Raw genomic sequence first — 18658 nt, forward strand, 5'->3', positions numbered from 1 at the left:
AAATCTAGGAAGGGTTGTTTTAGCACATGATCGGTTCAAGAGAAATACTTCGAAAGGGAAATGGGACTCGCCAAAGATGGCAGCCGTCAAGATGAGTCCCCCCCCCCCCCCAGAGGAAACCTTAGACATCAAGTGTGATGTAACTATTAACAGCTCGCAGGTTTAACACACAGCATTATTCATAATGTCATGATGTTTAAATGGGATGTAGAGACACGTGTAACATTTTTAAACATGTCATCTCTTTATCAGTCATCTTACCTCAAATCTTGTTGACCAGTTACTAATTGATCGAACTCCATTCACTGATGGAGACTGAAATATGATTGATAACTCTGGAAAAGGGTTGTTGGATGGATCTTTAAAGAATATCTTTTCAAAGTTCAGTTCCCACGATCAAAAGTGAAAGAAATTGTACTTGGCGGCAAGCAGATGTGAAATATTGTAAAGATGAATATGGAACCCTACTTTTCTTTATATAGGAATTAAAATTTCTTCTTTTTTTACCATATGAACTTCAAATTTAAACTGCAAAGCAATTAGAAATGTAATGTAAACTGAACCAACACTTCATAAGATATATTTACACACTCAAACATTAATTACACATACAGTAAAAAAAAAAATAATAATTACAGATTAATGCCTTTTAGTAATAAAATTCCTAAAACAGATCTTTGGTATGTTTGGATTTGATTTTTTGATTTGGGGGACTTTGTAATGAGATGAATGTCACAGCATTTAAAGGAGATTAGGGTCTTTATAAATTTGGTCTTCTGGTCAAAAAATGGCTAAAATGAGCAAAACAATTGACAATTCAGTTCAACGTTGTGTCCTCCATTAATACACTAAAATAACACTAATATGACCTACAGTAGTAATTGCTGTGGTTTTGATATATGAATTATTTCCAGAACAGCTGGCTATGAGACAATACAACTGATCCTGTTGTTGCACTTTCACCTTTAAAGGGATAGTTCACCCAAAAATGAAAATGAAGTCATTATCTCCTCAACTTCATGCTGATTGGAGGTTGGGTTTATTTTTGTTATGCCACAGAACACTGCTTAAGTTTCGCAGGAAAACAGTGTTGCAGAATCTCCCAAACAACGTAAGTGAAAGGTGGCTGGTTTTTAAATGTAAAAAAATATATAAAATGCCTCCATACTGTTCATCTGGCATAATCAGGTCTTCTAAAGTCTCAACAGTGTGCATATGCACATGAACATGGCTCCAAGGATCTACTGTTAAAATTCAGGCTAAAAACATGGTGTAAATTAATTTTTTTTTTAGTCAACTTGGCATGCTGGGGCTTTAGGAGACTTGGATTACATCAGACGAGCAGTATGTAGGCATTTTATGTTTTTATTCTGTTGTTTTTTTTTTACATTTTAAAACTGGCCACCGTTCACCTCCACTGTTTTTGAGATTCTGCAACACTGTTTGTGTGCGAAACTCCAGCAGTGTTTTGTGAACTAAAAAAATAAACTCAACCTTCAATCAGCATGAGGGTGAGTAGATAATGACTATATTTTCATTTTTGGGTGAACTGTCCCTTTAAAGAAGACACATGTTTTTTTTCCTTAACAGCCAAAACCTGATCTTAAAAAATCACTGGAAGAGTAGAAATCATCCATTTCTTTGTAGTGAATGTGTTTTTTTGGTTGGAGCTGAGTATTTGAAAGAGAAAGAAGGTCGCCGGGTCAAATCGGAGCAAGCGAAACAGGAAGTACTCTGAGGCTCGTGGAGGGTTTACGCTCTCGCGGCAGCAGATCATCAGACTCTCCTTTCTCAGACCCGATTGGCTGCCGCACGGTGACGTAGCCGGCCGCGCACGGCCCCTTGTGGAGCTGACAGAATTCAGATAAGACTCCTCGGTTGACCTTGCTGTTGAGCGCCGCCGACTACAAACAACACACCGTCCAGGAAAAACATGACAACCCCGAGTCTACCTGCCATACCGATGCCTCCAATGCCCGCATTACCCGACTCTGGCTTCAGGTTATCTAAAGGTAAAGTATTACAGCTAGCTATTAGCATGCTAGTATTACATGTCTTCTTGTGCCGCTCCATGTAAACTTAACATGTCTGCGACCTGACGTTACCCGAGCTAATAACACCTGGGAGAGAGATTTCTAGGATGCGGTGCGGTTATGTGGAGACCCTCTCTGTTAAATTTAATGCACAGACCTTAAAATGAAAGATAAATTAATTTATAGCGGTAGTTAGCGACTTATCCACTGCAGTGTCAACAACCACCCCACAGCTGGCTAACAGCCAGGTAGCTAACTAACTGACCAGTCAGCCGGGCTGGACGCTGCCGCGTGTTTCCAACTTTAGACGGTCACTCAGATAGTTTTGGTCCATAGTTGGAGGCGACCCCAGCAGCCTCAGCGTGGCTCGTAGCTGCTGTAGCGAGGCAGCTAATCACTGAAGCTGCTGATCCGGACTGACAGCGGGGGCCCTGTTCCCCTCCCACATCATGTGATGCTCAGAGGACCTGGATAATCCTAAACACTGCCTCGAGAAAACGGGCAATTTCACAGCTCCTGGTGAAAATAAAAAGCCGCTGCACATAACTCAAGGTTTTCAGATCTGTTTGACAGGCCCTGGTTCACTGGAAATCCTTACTTAACCTCTGACGATGCAACATGGCGAAGGCTGATGGAAGACAGACCAACCTAGACAAAAAATAATAATAATCAGGAGTCTGCAGAGGAAAATAAAATGTTGTAATGCTAGATGGAAATGTTGTCCTAATAGAGTACTGTGCAGATTTTTCTCCTTTGTACAAGGCTGAGAGGATATGTTTATGTTGGGTCTCAAATCTTTCCCTGAAAAAGACAGACCTGTGAAGCATCAAAAAGCATCAGACATTTCTGTAACTTCCAAACTGGTGAAAGCTGCAAACGGGATTCAGTTGATCTTTTTTAATACATCACCAAACTGAAAAGATTAGATATCACAAATTGATGCTGTGTAGTGGTGCACAAGGGTCAATGTTTCCTTTTCAGTGAGAGAAATGTCAACACACTGACAGACTTTGAGGAACTTTGACCAGCCAAAACATACAGGAAATGCTAGTATTTGCATTAAAACTTTACATCCAAATTGTACTTAAATGAGCATATGAGCAGATAAAGCCCTGTGAGTCACTCAGACTGGCCAGTTTATTATTTACACATGTGCCATGTAATATAACCCAGTAAACAGGCCTGCTATAAATCCTGTTTTTCTGCCTCCTCTGGCATCATACAGACTTTAAAGTTTTGTAAAATGCTTAATTTTACTATTATGTTTTCAATATTAGGAATATGCTTTAATTGTAATCTTGTCCTTAAAAATACTTGATTGTGGTTGGCTTGCATGATGGTGTAGATGAAACAAGATTATGCTGAAATATCTTTAAATATTTGAAATTAAATGATCCCGATGATCATTTAGAACTAGATGAGCCGTCTGTTGAGTCTGGAAGTTAGTCAACATTAAATAATCATGATCAAAACATAAAATCAAATATAAACAGTTGGTAAAATAAAGTGACAATACATTGATGCTGTGGGTATAAAAGAATGAGCTATTGTATTTATGGTAACAATTTACACATGTTGATAAAAGTTTTGAGAATCTGGGATTAGGTATCTTGAAAGGGCTTGAAAAAAGTTCAGCTGCAGCTGACACTGTCAGAGAGGTGTTGAGAAATCTCTGGTCATTTAGGAGGGCATAGCTGGTGTTGATACCGGAATGAATTGCATTAAAATGGGTGGTGTTCCTGATATTTTGTCAACCTACATTCTGAAGTGCACAGGGACACACTGGTTGTAACTTATTTACTAAACAATAAAGAGATGTTTCTGTATTTGTGCACCCAGCATGACCGTCTCTCTTTCTCTCTCCAGAGCATTTGGTGGTTGCAGTGCCGGTCGCAGTGGTTGCAGCTGTCGGAGGTTTCTTAGTCAGCCATTACCTGAGCGGACGGAGCTGTAAAAAGGGCCTGGTGAACACATCCATCAGTAAAGACAGTCCCAAAGTGGTCCACAGCTTCGACATGGAGGACATCGGCACCAAGGCTGTGTACTGCCGCTGCTGGAAGTCAAAGAAGGTCAGACTGAAGCAGAGGCATTCATAGCGTTTGAGTAACTGGACACTAAGCTAGCAAATCAACTTATGAGGGGTCTGAAATTCCCACAGCCTTCAACAATTAAAGTTCCTGCTGGCTGTTTGTGGGGACAGACCTCTGGTCACATACCAGTCAGGTGTTTTCCTTTTGAACACCAGGCTGTCAACTGAAGTGCTGTGCAGGAGTAAATTTAACACTTGGGGTCACTCACTGTGTTTCTAATGATTTTGAAGCAGACTTTTCAGAAATCACAAAAAAAGAAAATGTGAGTTAGGTGTGTTTTTAAAAACTGGTTTGAACCAAATAAAGATATGCAAAGAACCAAATACCTGGTCCATCTACGAGACAAAAATAGATCAGCTGATCAGCCAGGGCTAAACAATAAGGATTGCCCACTTGCCAGGGGCAAGTAAAATGCCATGTTGGGCAAGAAAATCTTGCAACTTACTTGCCTGACTGGGCAAGTGGTAAAAAAGAATTGAAGTATTTTGATAATTGTCTGATCCATGCGTCTTCAACTGGAGGTCCGTCACACCTAATGGGTCCTCAGACTTAATGCAGACGGTCTCCCCATTTCTTTTTTATTCCCCTGAAATTAAAATATGAATGAAAATACACAATAGCATTAATTAAAAAGGGTGAAGGTGAGGCTAATGCAGTTTTTTTTTTTGAGCAAAATGTTGACATCACCTTGGACTCAAAAGAACTGGGATGGACATTTTTAATTATTTTCTGACATTTTATAGACGGCGCAGGCCTCGATTAAACATGACAATTAACTTAAGTCTTTGCTGTTAGAGGCAAGTTAAAATTACCTGAGCTAATGTTCACTACATCACAACACATTTGGAAAAGGCTTATTGATCTCCTGTTAAGCACATTTGCTCTTTTTTCAAAATAAGGTAAAAAATAAACATCAAGTGAGTGTAAAAACTTTGTTTGCAAAATTGTGGAAGTTTTCTTTCTTAAAAGTTGCTGTTGTGTTGAAGAAAACATCAACCTTTTCTAATGTGATTCTTTAATGTTCATAAAAACATGTTGATGGAAACACAGATGCAGACCTCTAGCTTTTGTAATCGTCTGTATTAACCTTCTTGGTAGAAGTTATATTTTTTTATATGAGAGCCCTTTTACTGAAATTGACCCAAGTGGTTCTTTATGTCATCAAGTGGGGGAGATCTCTTTTGCATGAACAAGATTTGGATTAGAGTAGAACTGTTTCCGTGTTTCACGTTATCACGATCATAAAGATCAAAGGTTACTGCTGCGTCTGTGTCATAGTTTCCTGGTGACTTTCAGGAGATTAAAATCACGATTGGGTAACACTGTTCAATTGTATCGTATCATAAAGTACGAAGGGCGTAAACTTGATAAGAGCCGCTTTTGTTTTCCTCTCACATTGTGCGCTCTCCTTCTCCTCCTCCAGTTCCCTTACTGCGACGGGGCCCACGCCAAACACAACGAGGAGACGGGGGACAACGTCGGACCGCTCATCATCAAAAAGAAGGACGCTTAAAAGAAAAGCCAACCGATCTGAGAACCCGACCGCCCTCCTTTGACTTCTTCTCATGCACCCGGCGCCTGTTCGTCCAATCATTCGTCCTCGTCGTTGCAGTGTTACAGTATGACACAGTTAAACCAAACGGTGGTTATTCTTCAGAGCCCAGAACAGAAAGTGCTACAAAAAAAAAACAGTCAATGAATTTTGATTTCATACATTCTACCACGCTGCTCCGACACGAGCCGACGTGGCTTTAAATCGAAGGTCATGTGAGGACAGATAAGGACGGGACTTTGACAATCGGCACAGGCAGACATGGAGGTACTCCGACTGACCTAAAATGAAGAGTTTGGTTCAAATTCTTACAATAATCCACCTCACAGGTGTCGTACCTGCATGTCTGCTGTCCCGTCCTTCTGGACTCCTCTCAGTGTGGAGCAGGTGGTAGAAACATGGTGAACTGGCAGCTCTTTGCCTCAGTCAGTCCAGTATTTCGTCTGAATTCAGCAAAAGGCCTTAAATTCAAATCTTACAGCCCTCGAGCCGGAGTCTGAACACACACACACACACACACACACACACAAATAATCCATATGAATGTTACATGTAATGATTTATTTTTTGCACAAAGAGCTGCTTAGTCGGAGGAAATAGAAGTTTGTCTTAAATGAAATAATCTTTAATCCTGAGAGGTGTTGAAACACTATCTGCTGTTTGTAACCGGTTACATACCGTCTGCTTTCTGACGAAACTTGTATTTAATCTGTAAAGTGTTCAAAGGTTTAAAAAAAAACAAACAAACTCTGCTTATAAAGAATATATTTTGCTTTTTCATTAGATTTATTTTCTACTGGCTGCGGTGTGTCTGACTTGATGATTCATTGCTCTGTATATTGTGAATAAAACTTGTTGAGTGATCTGATTTGAAGCTTTCGGTTGTTAATGCAGCGTTTCCACTGCGGGAACTTTCCCCCAGGTGCAGGAACCCACTGACCTCACCACCTTATTTTACCCCGCCAAAAAGCGCCTGCGCAGGGGGGTAGTACTTTCCGAACGAACAGGAACTTTGGGCGTGGGTCTTGCAGCGGTTTATTTCAGCCATCTTTTTTTTAAAATCTGCAGCCACAAACCAGTTTGGGTTGCGACTGTTGTGCTTCAACACATCAAACATGGAAGAAAGCACGTGACAGATGGACAGTCATGTAAGTCGCACGCAAAATTACCAAATGTCAGCTGACTAATTTATCTTTAGCTTCGTTTTAGTTCTTTTAAAAGTAGTTCCTGGGACTTAATATTCAGGTAGTTTTGGTGGAAATGCAGCTTTTTTTCTTTTTCTTTTTTTTTTTTTTTTTTTTGAGGAGGCGTTTCTGATGCAGGACCAGGGGCCAAACTCTACATTTGTTTGTGTTCTTAACCACAGGATCAAATGCACTTCACCTCTGCTAGCAGCCAGACAGATCAGTGTGTTTATGGATTAACAGTGGACTGGGATAATGAGTAAACAGCCCTGTGTGTGTGTGTGTGTGTGTGTGTGTGTGTGCGTGTGTGTGTGTGTGTGTGTGTGTGCGTGTGTGTGTGTGTGTGTGTGTGTGTGGAGGGGGACAGACTGCAGTGGGACCTGTGTGTGTGTGTGTGTGTGTGAGGCCTCGGCTGGAGGTGAGGGGGGCCGCCGTGCTGCAGTGTCCACCACCAGCAGCACCAGTGGCCATTTTAAGAACTGGCAGTATTTGCGGTGACCACTAGAAGACGCTGTGTTTACACGGATAGTCCAGGCCAGACAGACAGTGTACGGTGGGCCCCTGCTCCCATAGTGACACACGCACTCACGCACACACACACACACACGAACACGCACGAGGTATCTGGCTGCGTGCCAGATGCAACGGAGGACTCTCACAAGAGGTGGAGTGGACTCCGCCATCCATCCACCCTGAGTGAGGAGGAGTCACCTTTAACAGACAGCTCAGCGGTGAGAGAGCACACAGCAACAACACAACATGCTGCTGACAGGAAACATGTTTATGTTGTATGTGCTTCACTACTACAGCAACATTAGCATGTGGGCTAATCATGCTAATAGGCTAACATACTTTTAAAAGCTAATTAGCTGGGATTATGATTTTCTGAGGGTTAAGTGAATTATTTAAAAAAAAAAATTGTTGAACTTAGTTTTTCAGTGTTTGTAATTTATAGCTGCAGGGATATTAGCATGTAGGCTATTGATGCTAATAGGCTAACACACTTTGAGAGCTAATTAGCCAGAATTATGTTTTTCTGAGTTTTAAGTTTTAAGAATTAGGGTTTATTATTATCATTGTCATTATTTGTTAATTTAATTTATTCATTGTGTTTTATAACTACAGGGGAATTAGCATGTAGGCTAAACAGGCTAACATATTTTGCTGTTTTTTTCTGAGTGAGAATGTTTAATTAATTAATTGTTTTTTGTAGATTTGTTGCATTATCAATTTTTAATTGTTGTACATTTATATTTTTGAGTGCAGACAACTTATTTATCTTGTCTCAAGCCAGCATATTAAGTTTATTGTGGTTATTACATAGGAATAATAGTGTATGCGTTGTGGAAAGCTATGTACAGGCTTCAGGTGTGGATAAAATTTGAGAATTAAGATACTAGAAAATAAAATATATTCTTTCAGGTATGATAGCAGCTGTTTTTTCCTTCTGTTTAATCTTTCCTTGTGGTAAAGAACATTTTTAAACATCAACCTGTTCGGAGACTGCAGATTAAAATGAGCATTTTGGATGGCTGTATATATGTATATATATCATTATATAACTCTAATATTGCACAGGTGTTTTAATTACGCTAATTATAAATTACAAAGGTAATTATTACCTACAAAGGTAATAATAATAATAGTCCACACACTGTAGACCTTTTAAACACATAACTGTTTACATAACTACTTTAACTAACTAAACAGGGATTATAAATGAATTGGTGAAACTGGGAGAAAAACGCCTAATATTAGACAATAATGTCCACATAAATAATAATAAAAACACATGACGAATTAATGACAGATGTGACATCATGTTGATTATTCCTTGATGATGATTCCCCTTTAACACTCATGTAAACGGACATACAGAGTGCATTATGAACGGTACTGTCGGATATTAACGTTTGGTTTAATTCGCCCTCCGTTAAGTGTTCATACTGACAGCTGTCTGAGTTCGTCGGACTGTTCCTGTGGACATATTATGGGGTCGCTCTGTCCACGGTCTCGGCTGCAGAGTCCACTTCGCATTTTGAGCGACGCCCCCAAATTCCGTGCAGAGTGTTTGCAGACCCTCCGGGACGGAGAGGTGGAGGAGGAATCGGCAGCTCCGCCGTCCATATACACTACAATCACCACGCCATTAGTTCATGACTTCATCATAATTTTGACAGGAGAGTTTGGACCGTGTTTAGAAGGTAAGGGGACACGTTTTACCCACACTTCCTGTTGATTTTCGCTGTTTTTGTTTTGTCGCCTTTTCCTGCGCGCAGCGCCGTGTCGCAGCGACCACTCGGACTGTGGTCAGCTCGCCGTGGCGTCGGTCGAGCACCGTCTTCTTAGGTAACCTTAATTACGGTGAAATGATCGATCGTGTTTCCCGATCGACCCGTCAAAGCGTTCACACACTCGTCCTGTAACAACATATATGTCCCGTGTTTAATCGCCGGTGTAGTTTTTCTACAAATGTGGACACGGAATATAGCCTGGTCTTTTTTTATCCACAGCAACCGCATCGTTGCGCACCTCGCTCCTCGTCGTCGATACGAGACAAAAGACAGCCTGTTTTTTTACGGTCCTCTATATAGTCTGTCTCTGCTGAGCTTAAGCTTTGGCTGGCACACATAACAGCAGTCGTCAAAATGTATTTGAAAAGCGCGCTCCACATTTGACCTGCGCATATGCGCATATCTTTGCATATTGTTGTCGCTCTGTTATTGATTGCATTGATATACCGTGAAATTCTTAAAGGGATACTGCCTCCTGTATGCGGAAATCACTGGCAAGCCATGCACAGTGTCTGATACGTGGTTGTGTTCAGCTCTATTCTAACAGTCTGATTTATAAATGTATAGATAATGTTATATTTCTGTTTGATTCTCCACACTGAGATTCTCTGACAGTGTTCAGTGTCTCTGGACGAGAAATGTCTTCCAGTCTCGTCTCCTCTGTTTACTCTCTTTCTGTCTTCGTCTCTCCAACATTTCTATTCTTAACCTTCCTCTCTTCATCCCCTATTCATTTCTAGCTCTCCAGGACTCTGAGGCTGCTGCAGAGAATGGGAATAGGGACACAGGCCAAGGCTTGCCATTTTGGCTGAAGTAACAGCAGGACGGTTGTCAACCCCGCATCGGCTTCAATCCCCCTCTCCCTCACCTCTCCTCCCACACACACACACACACACACACACACACAAGGACAGACACCCCCACACACAGCCACTGCTATGTCCACCGCCGTAGACATCGCTGGCCCTTCCTCCCCAGATCAGGCCCACAGCAGCACTAAAATCCCCAATGAGCCACTGAGACCCAGCCTGAAGCGCTCCAACCACCCCTACAGCCTCTCCCATTACATCTCCACCCCTTCCCCTGCCGGCGTGGACGTCAAAGGCCTGATCCAGCCCTCCCCGGCCCAGCAGCGGGCCGCCCAGCCCGCGCATGCTAAGCCTCGCCGGGCACCCTCCTGGCCCGACATGTGGGAGTCGCCCAGCGGGCTCCACCTGGCTCACGCCGCAGAGCTGCTGATGCGCGCCGGGCTGCTGGCTCTGACCCCCGCCACCACGGAGCAGGCCGGCCTGGGCGCGCAGAGCAGCCAGCCGGCTAAAAGGGAGGCCGCAGAGGCAAAAGGGGGGAAGGGAGACGGGGAGGGAGGTGGATCAGGTCCTGAGGAGGAGGAAGAGGACTCCTCTGGATGTGGCGCTGACTTCCAGCCCTTCCTGGGCGCCTGGTTCCCCTTCAGTCCCGCTTTGTTCCCCCTGGCGGGCTTCCAGATGGGGGGAGGCCACTGGAGGAGCGCGGCCATGGGCACAGAGGGCATCGAGGGTCTGGTGGCCGAGGGCTACTCCCCCGGCTCGCTGGGCGGGGGCAGCGGAGGGAGGAGGAAGAGGAAGAGGTGCGGGGAGTGCGTACCTTGTCGGCGTCAGACGAACTGCGAACAGTGCAGCAGCTGCCGTAATCGCAAGAGAGGACATCAGATCTGTAAATACAGGAAGTGCGAGGAGCTGAAGAGGAAGCCCGGCGGCCCGGGGTTCGAGAGCAGAGTGTCGGGGTTTGATCTCCGGGGCTCCGACTTTACTTTGGGTCTGGCACAGGAGAGGAGCAACGGCGCCTTGGATGGATAGTAATGTCTGTGTTGGCAGCATTTGTCAGAGGATCCTGGTTGGATGATTGTTGAGGAGCTGCAGTTTGAGTAAAAACACACGGGACACCATGTTTAACCTCCTCGGACTGTGTTTAGTGAGGAGCTGCAGCTCCGTCTCAGAATGTCCACACTCGTTCCCATCCTTTCTTTTGACAATCAGCGAATCGGAGCGGAGAGAAAGAAGGATACCAATGTGTGTCAATATTTAGATGACGACAAAAATGCTGTAAATAGACTGTAAATATCTGGAAAACATTATGTCTTTTTTTACATCCCTTTCCAGTTTGGATGTATTGTGTTTGGACATAAAAAAAAAGGAGCCAAATGTTTTTTCTTTTTTTGTTTTGTTTTGTTTCTAACGGAGGAGTTTTGTTTCTGTTGTTCTGACGTCACTGCATCAGTAAAGAAATGAATGAGTTCAGCCTAGGCTAAATTATTTCATGTGCAACTTGTACTGTAGAGCTCTGTTTGCCCTTTTGAAATAAAAGAAATTGGCCATGTGCACTCGTCTACAGGCTGCGTTTATACCACATCTGGATGTGTGTATGTGTGTAAGGGCTGGGCAATATATTGATATTGTGTTGATATCATAAAATGAGACTAGATTATTGTTACATGGCACAAGTGTCGTCTTTTCCTGTAATTTTCTGAACTTACCAGAATGTTCCAGCTGTTCTCTTATTTGCCTTTAACCACTTACTCCCTTTATCCACAATATTGCTGATTATTTATCAAAATGTCAATAATCATCCCTGCAATGTTGATGCTATATCAATATCAAGATATTTGGTCAGAAATATCTTGATATGTGATTTTCTCCATATTGCCAAGCCCCGGTGTGTGTGTGTGTGTGTGTGTGTGTGTGTGTTTGTATTTAATTGGATGTATGTGTCTGTTAGCCACCGTGTTTCTGCTTGTACACATGTGTGTGTTCATGTGTGTGTGTGTGTGTGTGTGGATTATGAGTCACCTAATGGTGTGGCTGAGAGCCTTATCGCAACCCCACAGACACACACACAAACACACACCTACACGCCGCCTTGGCAAGTCCAGTGCACCTAACCTGACACACACAATCACAATCCTCGATTCGCACACTGACGCAATTTCCCTTTTTATTCACAAGTATAGATCACACACACACACACACACACACACATACACACACATACACACACACATGATAAACAAAATACACAGCCAGCTGGACTGAGGCTACAGGGTGGGTTTTTTTTTGCTTGTTGCCGTAACGATGGCTGATGTGATAAGACCTTCTTCCTCGGCGCCACACTCCAGGGGACCGCAGGGAAGACGTAACCATGGCAACGGCCGGCCCGAGGTGTCACGCTATAATTGGGCCACGGCTGCACTTCCTGTGTGCCTTCAGTCAGGGGGATCGCAGAGGGACTGTGCGTGTGTGTGTGTGTGTGTGCATGCATCTGTGGGGGTGTGTGGGTTGTGTATGTGTGTGTGTGTGTGTGTGTGTCTGTGTGCGTGTTTGTCAGGCAGGGAGAGAGGAGAGAGAAAGCGCAGCACGCCAGCCAACGCAGGACACTGCCAACTCATGGAGAAAAGCAGCGAGCTCCAACATCATGCGAGTGCGACGAACGCTGCCTTCCACTGAACGACAAACACACACACACACACACACACACACACACACACAGTGTTTGAGTTTAAGTCCACAGTCTAGTGTTTCTTCATCTCCCACACAAAGGGGGAATTTCAAATTCTTGGATCTGCAGCTTTTTTTTCTCCTTCTTCTCTCCCCCTCTCTGTTTCTCTCTCTTCGGTGCCTTTCTAGTGATTTGGAGCTTAATCCCCCCTCCCTGTTCTCGTCACGCATGCACACACACACACACACACACACACACACACACACACACACACACACACACACACCGGAAATCTGTGTCACCCGCTGCCCAGCAGGTCCAGTGACTCCCTGAACGCCTGCAGTCTGGCTCCACTGGCCTGCAAGATGGCAGGAGAGAAAGGGAGGAGGAGGAGGAGGAGGAGGAGGGGGGGGGGGGGGGGGGGGATTGAACGGAGGACAGAGAGGAGGAGGAGGAGGAGGAGGAGGAGGGGGGAGGGTTGAGAGAGAGTTGGGGGAGGAGGTGGAGGAGAGGGAGGGAGGAGGGGGGTGGAAAGCGGATCTAGGGAGAGGGGGAAGAGACGTGGTGAAGGGCAGAGAGGGAGAAGGGGGTAAAAAAGGAGAGTGGGTGAGATGAAAAGCAGGCCACAGGGGGAGAGAAAAGAGAAAGAGGGGAGATATGCGGGGAGGAGGACGGGGAGATGGACAGCAGGGGATGAAGATAACGCAGGCCAAACAAAGAGAGAAGATGCAGTGATGGAGGCCGAGTGAAACGCAGTGAGGACGGGGGTTAATGACGGATGCATTGTCCAGATAGCCGGCGTTTGCCGTCACAGACCCCTGTGGAGCTTACATATGTTAGCACCAGCGGCCCTGCCCACTCTGGAGAAAAACTCTCTCTCTCTCTCTCTCACACACACACACACACACACACACACACTGCAGTGGAACAACCTGCCAGCCCAAGGCAACCTGCGCTGGAGCTGGGCGGACCCTCACTCACGAGCCAGACCTTTGAAATTTTGGCCACTGCGTCTGCTCGGAGACACTGTGTCTCATTGTGAATTTTTTCTCCCCCCCTGTTGGCCGTAGCCCCAGTGTTAGAAAATGTGTAACAGCTTTGCAGAAACAGCATCTTTTTCTGAGATCACTCCTCATTACGCCTCTGTTATCCATTTGTGTTCACTTTCATACACATGGAGAACAGAAAATACAATGGTCTACTTACATCCTTGAAAAGCTCAGGCTCATCTGCCCTCAGGTTGTATTTTGGTGACACCGGGGTCAAAGGGGACTCTTGACCTTTGACCCTTTAAGCTGTTAAAGGTGGTTTCAGAATAGACCAGCTTCTATAAACAGCACCAGTTATGCTAGCTTTGAAAAACAATCTCAAAAACTGTTAAATTACACTCAAACATCTAACTAACTTATTTCAGTGTTTGTTAAATTAAAAATGACTTTTCTGAGTTGCTATCAGTCTAAGCCCAAACATATCCACACAATATAGTAAAATACAAAAGTAAATGAGCTCTGACATTTAGATCCTCAGGCGGTTTCACATGGTGTTCATTTCGGAGGTAATGTGTACACAAAATTCTGTTAATCTTTAGCTGGCTGCTGATTTCAAAAAAGGCACGGTGGTTCCAGGAAGTCAGGCAAAGCGTGGTGATAAAGTCTGCCGCCTGCAGTGATATTTCATCACAGTTTCTTTTCACGCCACCTCATGATGTGGAATTGATTGTTGCCGTTGAGTACTGAGCTAGAAGATGTTGAGTTTGCGTGAATCCCACCTTTTAGTCAGTGCCAGCACATCATGACCACAGCTGTATTGTCAGTTACAAGAGGTCATTAACTTTGATTTTTATGGTAGGCCTATTGTCTAAACTTAAATGATAATCAATGATATTGAATTGCAGCACTGACTAACGAACCACTTGAGAAATATAAAATGTTTATTTGCCTCATTATCTCAAAAACGCTGCTTTCTGATTCGTAATGCAGGCTATTCAGAAAAGCTTTAATATATTAGTTACGCGTGTCAGTGTGTAAGTTTTAAAAGTCCAGTGTGTAAGATTTATGGGGATCTACTGGCAGAATACAACCGACATGGAACATATTCCTCTGTATGTTTTCATCTGTATACAATCACCTGAAAATAAGAATCATTGTGTTTTCATTACCTTAGAATGAGCCATTTATATCAACAGAGGGCGCAGGTCCTCTTCAACTGAAAACGGCATGTTGCACCACCATGTTTCTACAAACCAAACACTGCCTCTTCATGTGGCCTGCAACATTTTTCACATGTTTGGTGGCCACTGTACGTTCTCCTACACGCTAGCAATGGGAGAGTGAGGGAAGGTGTTTGCAATCTGCAATCTCACTGCTAGATGCAACTAAATCCTACACACTGGCCCTCTAAGTAAACATGACTGAGAGATTATAGCCATGCTAGCCGTTCTGTGAGGCTGTTCTTTGAAACATCAGTGCTTTGAGATGAATGCTAACATCAGCATGCTAACATGCAGGGATGGGTCATGAGTTTCAAAGTCAATAAATGAGAAAAAAAAATTTAATTTTGCATGTGACTATCGTTGACAGGCACTTGTGTGGCACAGTCAGTTTAGCTCTTTTCTGCACGTGGGAAGTAGAGCATTCTCTACAGCACTCTGACTGAGAGATACTCAGGTTGCACGTTGTGTATTAAGTCTGCTGTTTATGAACGCTGGTGCACCGTCTCACTGCCATCCTCCAACAGCAGAGCAGTCTGGACTGCTAAAAGCTAGTTGCCAGCTATAAGCCAGGCTAAATTAGTCACAACCAGTGTGCTCCCAGCCACAATTTGGGGCCAAAAATCTGGAAAAGGTAACACAGCTAAAGCTAGCATATCATAAGTCTACAACAACTTGACTTTGCTTTGTGTGTGGGTCGATCTAGGAAGAATGGTCGAATAGACCCCAGGGAATATCGAACTGTATTTCAGAAATTCCCATCCTTACTAAAATGCTGACAATGACAGTGCTAACATGCTGGTATAATGTTTACCATGCTCATCATTTTAATGCTAATTAGCACTAAAATATTGGACTGTTTGAAAATCTGGCTTGGTGGCGTTCATGGATCACCAAAAATATTACAGTTCACCTTGTGGGAGACATCAATGTCTGAAGCAAATATCAAAACAATCTAGCTAATTGTACGTTGAGAACCTTCAGCTGTTCTCTGACAATGATTTAGCATATTCAGATATCTGCTTATAGAGTCCTCAGAGCCAAATTGTTTGCATGGAAACAAATTTAAATTCCTGACTCACTTTATTATAGGTTGTTAAGAAAATTCTCCACAATTGCTTTAAACTTAAAACGGTATCTGCTCTTTTTTTGTAACTACTAAAGTGTATTTTTATCTAATTAGTTTAAAAATGTTGCAACATCTGTTTTTATTACGTTTTGGTTGATTTTCCTGGGTTTGAAGGGGGAAATCCACCAATTTCACACATAAAAGACAGTTTACTAGTCATGAGTTTTCAGCCTTTTAAAGGAGGAGGCTCCGTGTCTCTGGAGGAGTTACATCAAACCTGAGAAAATAACCCTGATAATCATCAGGGATTTTTTTTTTTTACAAAAAGCCTGTACGACAAACTGAGGACATGCAAAGAAATGGGCGTTCACCAGGAGGCGAGCGTCAAGAGGGCCTGTCAAAAAGATGCTATTTATTGCATTCTGGGAAATGTAGGATTTAGTGTTTTTGGAACTTGACCCACACTGGGGACTATAAAATCTTGGTCTCTGGTTCTGTTTTGACAGTTTTTTTGTTTTTTTTTATTAATCTGTCTTTAACAAAAACAACTAAATCCCTTAAAATTTATGCAGCTATGTTGGTTAACGTTAGGTTCAGTCATGTTTTCACTTTCTTCTCTGTATAAAACACTTGTTAAAGCCAAACGGCGTGAAACTCTTTGCACATATCAGGCCTATAAACACAATACATTTTTATAAAGGTAACTTTTACTTTTCTGCAGTGGCGGACTCAGACTGTCTGAGGGGCAGGGGCGAAAAACATAAAAAGGGCACCAGCTGTACGTGGTGGAACACCAGCGCGGAGAAAATTATATTTGCATTTGAGGTGAAAAAGTTCCAATTCCTGGTTTAGATTAAAATTGCTTTTAATACTCTGTAATAAAAACACACCGAGAACCATTTTAACTATTTAAAGACACATAGAGGCCAAATATTTTTTAGTATGTAGAGCAACCTATATTTTCCTGAGGACATCTTACCACATTTTGTCCACTAGAAGGGCACCCCAGAGGGCACTTTATCACCTTTTATCTACATTAGGGGCATCCAAGAGGGTAGTTTTGTGTTGTTGTTTTTTTAGAACATGGGGGCACCAGGGGGAGTAATCACCCCCTTTGCCCCTCTTTGACTCCACCAGTGCTTTTCTGTGAGGTCAGGCTGAGAGGCTAAGAACATATTTTGCATCCAAAGCACACAAATTATACAGCACACAAAGTAGGCTGTGCAATTATTAAAATTATTTATATTCAGAAGTTGAACATCACTAAAAAAAACTCTTAAAAGCCAAATAACCATTTCCTGACTTGAATTTTATGCTCACATTAAGCGTCTAACACTTAAAACTGTTTATTCTGTTAAATCCAGAGATTTTACACTTTAACTCACCAGCACTGAGGTTACAAATCATAAAACCACTGCCCTTTAGATCTTGATCTAATGATAGTGCTACTGACGTGTTATAATGCATTATGTACAGAGCTGTTAACTGATTCATTATGTCTCTTCACAATGACTTCATTCAGAAAATTAGATAAGGTAAGTTTTATTGGCTTCAGACTATACAGTATCTAATCCTTGTTATAATCTTTGAAGTTCACTGTCACTTAATAAACACAAAAAGAGCACAAACTTACGGGCTGTTCATGTCCTAATTTCACCTCTCAGACTGGACAGAAAATAAACAGGACCATCAGTAGACTCTTAACGCCTATAGTCAGAAGTGGGACAGTTAAGTCTCATGTCCTTGTACTCAAATCCCAAGTCAGGTTCCACGTCCTAAACTTCGAGTTTTGAGTCTTAAATGAGTCTTAAAGGGGTAGTTCACCCGAAAATGAAAATTCAGCCATTATCTAGTCACCCTCATGCCGACTGAAGGTCGGGTTTAGGTTTTTTTTGGTCCACAAAACACTGCTGGAGATTCACAGGAAAACAGTTCTGCAGAATATCCTAGTTTTCAAACAAAACCGAAAATAATCCAAGAGTTTTAGGAGACTTGGATTACGCCAGGTGAGCAGTATGGAAGCATTTTTCAGGTTTTATTTTTTTCAGTTTTGTCTGAAAATTGTTGAATCTTCATCTTTAATTTTTCACCAGCATGTTTTGCACACTGCAAATCATTTTTTATCACCCGCGTCATACTTTTTGTACACAAACATAATTATGTTTGGTATCATTTTTATAACTGGAGCTCAGTAATGTAATGTTACTTCTTCATGTTTCACTTCCCCAACTTGATTGGATGCAGTTCAAACTGAATCTTGGAATTAAGCGCCGACTTGCTGAGAATAAATAGTATTAAAGGAGCAATATGGGGCACCCCTGTAGCTCGGCTGGTGGAGCGTTTGCCCCATGTGCTGGGGCCATCGGTCCTCTGCAGTGGCTGTTGGTTTGACTCCCACCTGTGGCTTTATGCAGCGTGTCATCCGCTCTCTCTCAACCCCCTTTCCTGTCTGCACTTCAGCTGTCTCTGTCAAAATAAAGGTATAAAAAGCCCCAAAAAAATCTTTAAAAAAAGGAGCAATATGTAGCAATTGTGCATCTAAAATTTAGTGCTGCAGTCCAGATAGCAAGTTGGAACCATAGATGGTATATTAAATAGACTGAAATCCTATCAAATATATATCCTTAAGTGAGTTGAAGTTGATCAAGGAGCAAAGCAAAACCCTGCAGGAGCGCAAGACGAGTGCAGCTTTATCCTTTGACAATAACAAGTGACGGCGAGTCCTACAGTATAAGTTGATCAGCTGTTTATAAGTG

At 42.8% G+C, this 18658-nt stretch overlaps 2 protein-coding genes across 2 annotated transcripts; both read left to right on the plus strand.

Moving 5' to 3' along the window:
* The first annotated feature begins 1815 nt into the window (after positions 1-1815).
* On the plus strand, positions 1816-6543 carry LOC146326486 (CDGSH iron-sulfur domain-containing protein 1). Its single transcript, XM_084718764.1, has 3 exons — positions 1816-2012; positions 3900-4102; positions 5547-6543. The coding sequence occupies exons 1-3, from the start codon at positions 1934-1936 to the stop codon at positions 5634-5636; spliced, it is 372 nt and encodes a 123-aa protein (XP_084574890.1). The 5' UTR covers positions 1816-1933; the 3' UTR covers positions 5637-6543.
* Positions 6544-8826: 2283 nt separating this feature from the next.
* cxxc5b (CXXC finger protein 5b) lies at positions 8827-11510 on the plus strand. The gene is made up of 2 exons (XM_084718765.1): positions 8827-9063; positions 9894-11510. The coding sequence occupies exon 2, from the start codon at positions 10092-10094 to the stop codon at positions 10986-10988; it is 897 nt and encodes a 298-aa protein (XP_084574891.1). The 5' UTR covers positions 8827-9063; positions 9894-10091; the 3' UTR covers positions 10989-11510.
* Positions 11511-18658: the final 7148 nt, after the last annotated feature.

This window comes from Lutjanus erythropterus, chromosome 5 (genome assembly GCF_056507025.1).
Source record: "Lutjanus erythropterus isolate fLutEry1 chromosome 5, fLutEry1.hap2, whole genome shotgun sequence".
Classification (NCBI taxonomy): Eukaryota; Metazoa; Chordata; class Actinopteri; order Lutjaniformes; family Lutjanidae; genus Lutjanus; species Lutjanus erythropterus.